Genomic DNA, 1751 nt, shown 5'->3' on the forward strand with positions numbered 1-1751 from the left:
GGATAACTGCTAAAACACACGATTCTTAGTTCTTAACAGGTATGAATGGATTAAAGAAATCTCAGGAACTTCTGGTTGTATATATACTGTATATCTAAATAAAATAGTAATACTTCATGCTTTCAATAGCAGACATGCTTTCTGAAATGTGCACTGATTTGTAATGCTGTTGCCTTTTCTCCACTCACTCATAAAACAGAGTAAGGCATCGGTTTAAATCCTATTTTCTCCCAGATTAAATTTATGACTTGAACACTTGTAATGGGATTGTAAGGTGACTTTGAACACAATGAAAAGCAGGACGAGCTGATATGTGAGGTCATTTTATTAAAACAGTTTTCAAATCTACCAAAATAAAGCTGCAAGTCAAAAGACATGAAATACTACAGTACATGACAGAAATTCTCTATTAAGGTACTGCTATATGCATCAATACAAAAACATTAAAATGTCCCGTGGTTCATTTACATGACTTGTAGCAGCTGAAATATTACATCTACCAGGTAAATAGGAACTGGTATTTTTTTTTTGCTTTCAGAATTTCAGATTATCTTATCACATGAGCATAAATTAAGGTAAACAAGTTGATCTGCAAATGTTTGATATTTTATCATTCTCTTAAAATAAATATAATAAAATCTCCATCATAAATGTATTTTGCAAACAGAACAGTCCATCCCATTTCTAAACTTGGCTTTATACAGTGTGTCCACAAGAGGGCAGCGCTGGTACACAAAAGTACACACATCAAGTGAAAACGTGTCATTACTGTAGTAACATTAATAAGAGATGGATTGGCGACACTAAATTTGTCTCCTGGCCAGCTGCACGAACACAAACCACTCATGTTTCTTCAGCTCAGAGAAAAATGAATCCTGATTAAAATGAGCATATTGTTTWATGTCCACTCTTCTATTACAGGAAGGATGTAAAAGTTTTGATACAAATTATTTTTCATAGAAGTAAGAATCTGTCCAGGGTTATTGAACCCAAAAGTATGACTTTTTAAATTTAGTCAATTTGATTTTCAAAACTACTGGTGATAAATTCCCCTAAAAGAAAGACTGCAGAATGTACAAAATACAGATGAACTGATTCCCACAGAGCTCTGAAATCCTCTAATCATCGAAAAAATAAAATAAAATAAAAAAAAAAACCATTAAAACACAACACAAAATATTAGCCTACCTTGCTTGCATAGTAGAAGGGGAACCAGAAGAGGAAGATATCGGAGAAGGATTCAACAACRCTGAAGAGCCCATAAACAACCCAATAGGTCAGCCACTGTGTGTCGTCCTCTTTATTACTGCTCTCAATGGCCTTGATGCTGAATAAACAGACAGTGTCAGTTCAGGATGGAAAAATTTAGTTTCTAAACTTTCTATACTTTTTTTTTTAAATTGTAAAAAAAAAAATACATTTAAATTGTTTTATTTATTTATTTATTTATTTTGTTAGTTACGTTAGTTCCCATGGCTTAAAAAGATCCCATTATAAAGTTCAGTTTAGCAGGGAGGTGTGTCAGAATCAGTTGAGTTAAATACATAGACCCTCAACATTTTAAAACTGCATTTTAATAAAAGGAAAACTTTGCAAAGTTTTAAAAAATATTTAAGGGTCTTCAAGGTCTGTAATTTCATTGTGATCTGTACGATGACAATAAAAGGTCTCTCTAATATTTTTAATCATTTGTTTGAGAATGAGCAAAACCTTTTATAAGTCAAAACAAGAAGCCTCAAAAAATATAATAA

The 1751-nt window shown here is 32.0% G+C and overlaps 1 protein-coding gene across 1 annotated transcript in view; it reads right to left on the reverse strand.

The window, feature by feature from the left end:
- zgc:101744 (Receptor expression-enhancing protein 6-like) overlaps window positions 1–1751 on the reverse strand; it is a 17633-nt gene that overhangs the window by 1224 nt on the left and 14658 nt on the right. The window contains exon 4 of the mRNA XM_014023564.1: window positions 1189–1327. Coding sequence (XP_013879018.1) covers window positions 1189–1327 — 139 coding nt within the window. The remainder of the gene's footprint in view (window positions 1–1188; window positions 1328–1751) is intronic.

The sequence above is a fragment of the Austrofundulus limnaeus genome, unplaced genomic scaffold, assembly GCF_001266775.1.
Source record: "Austrofundulus limnaeus strain Quisiro unplaced genomic scaffold, Austrofundulus_limnaeus-1.0 Scaffold376, whole genome shotgun sequence".
NCBI lineage: Eukaryota > Metazoa > Chordata > Actinopteri > Cyprinodontiformes > Rivulidae > Austrofundulus > Austrofundulus limnaeus.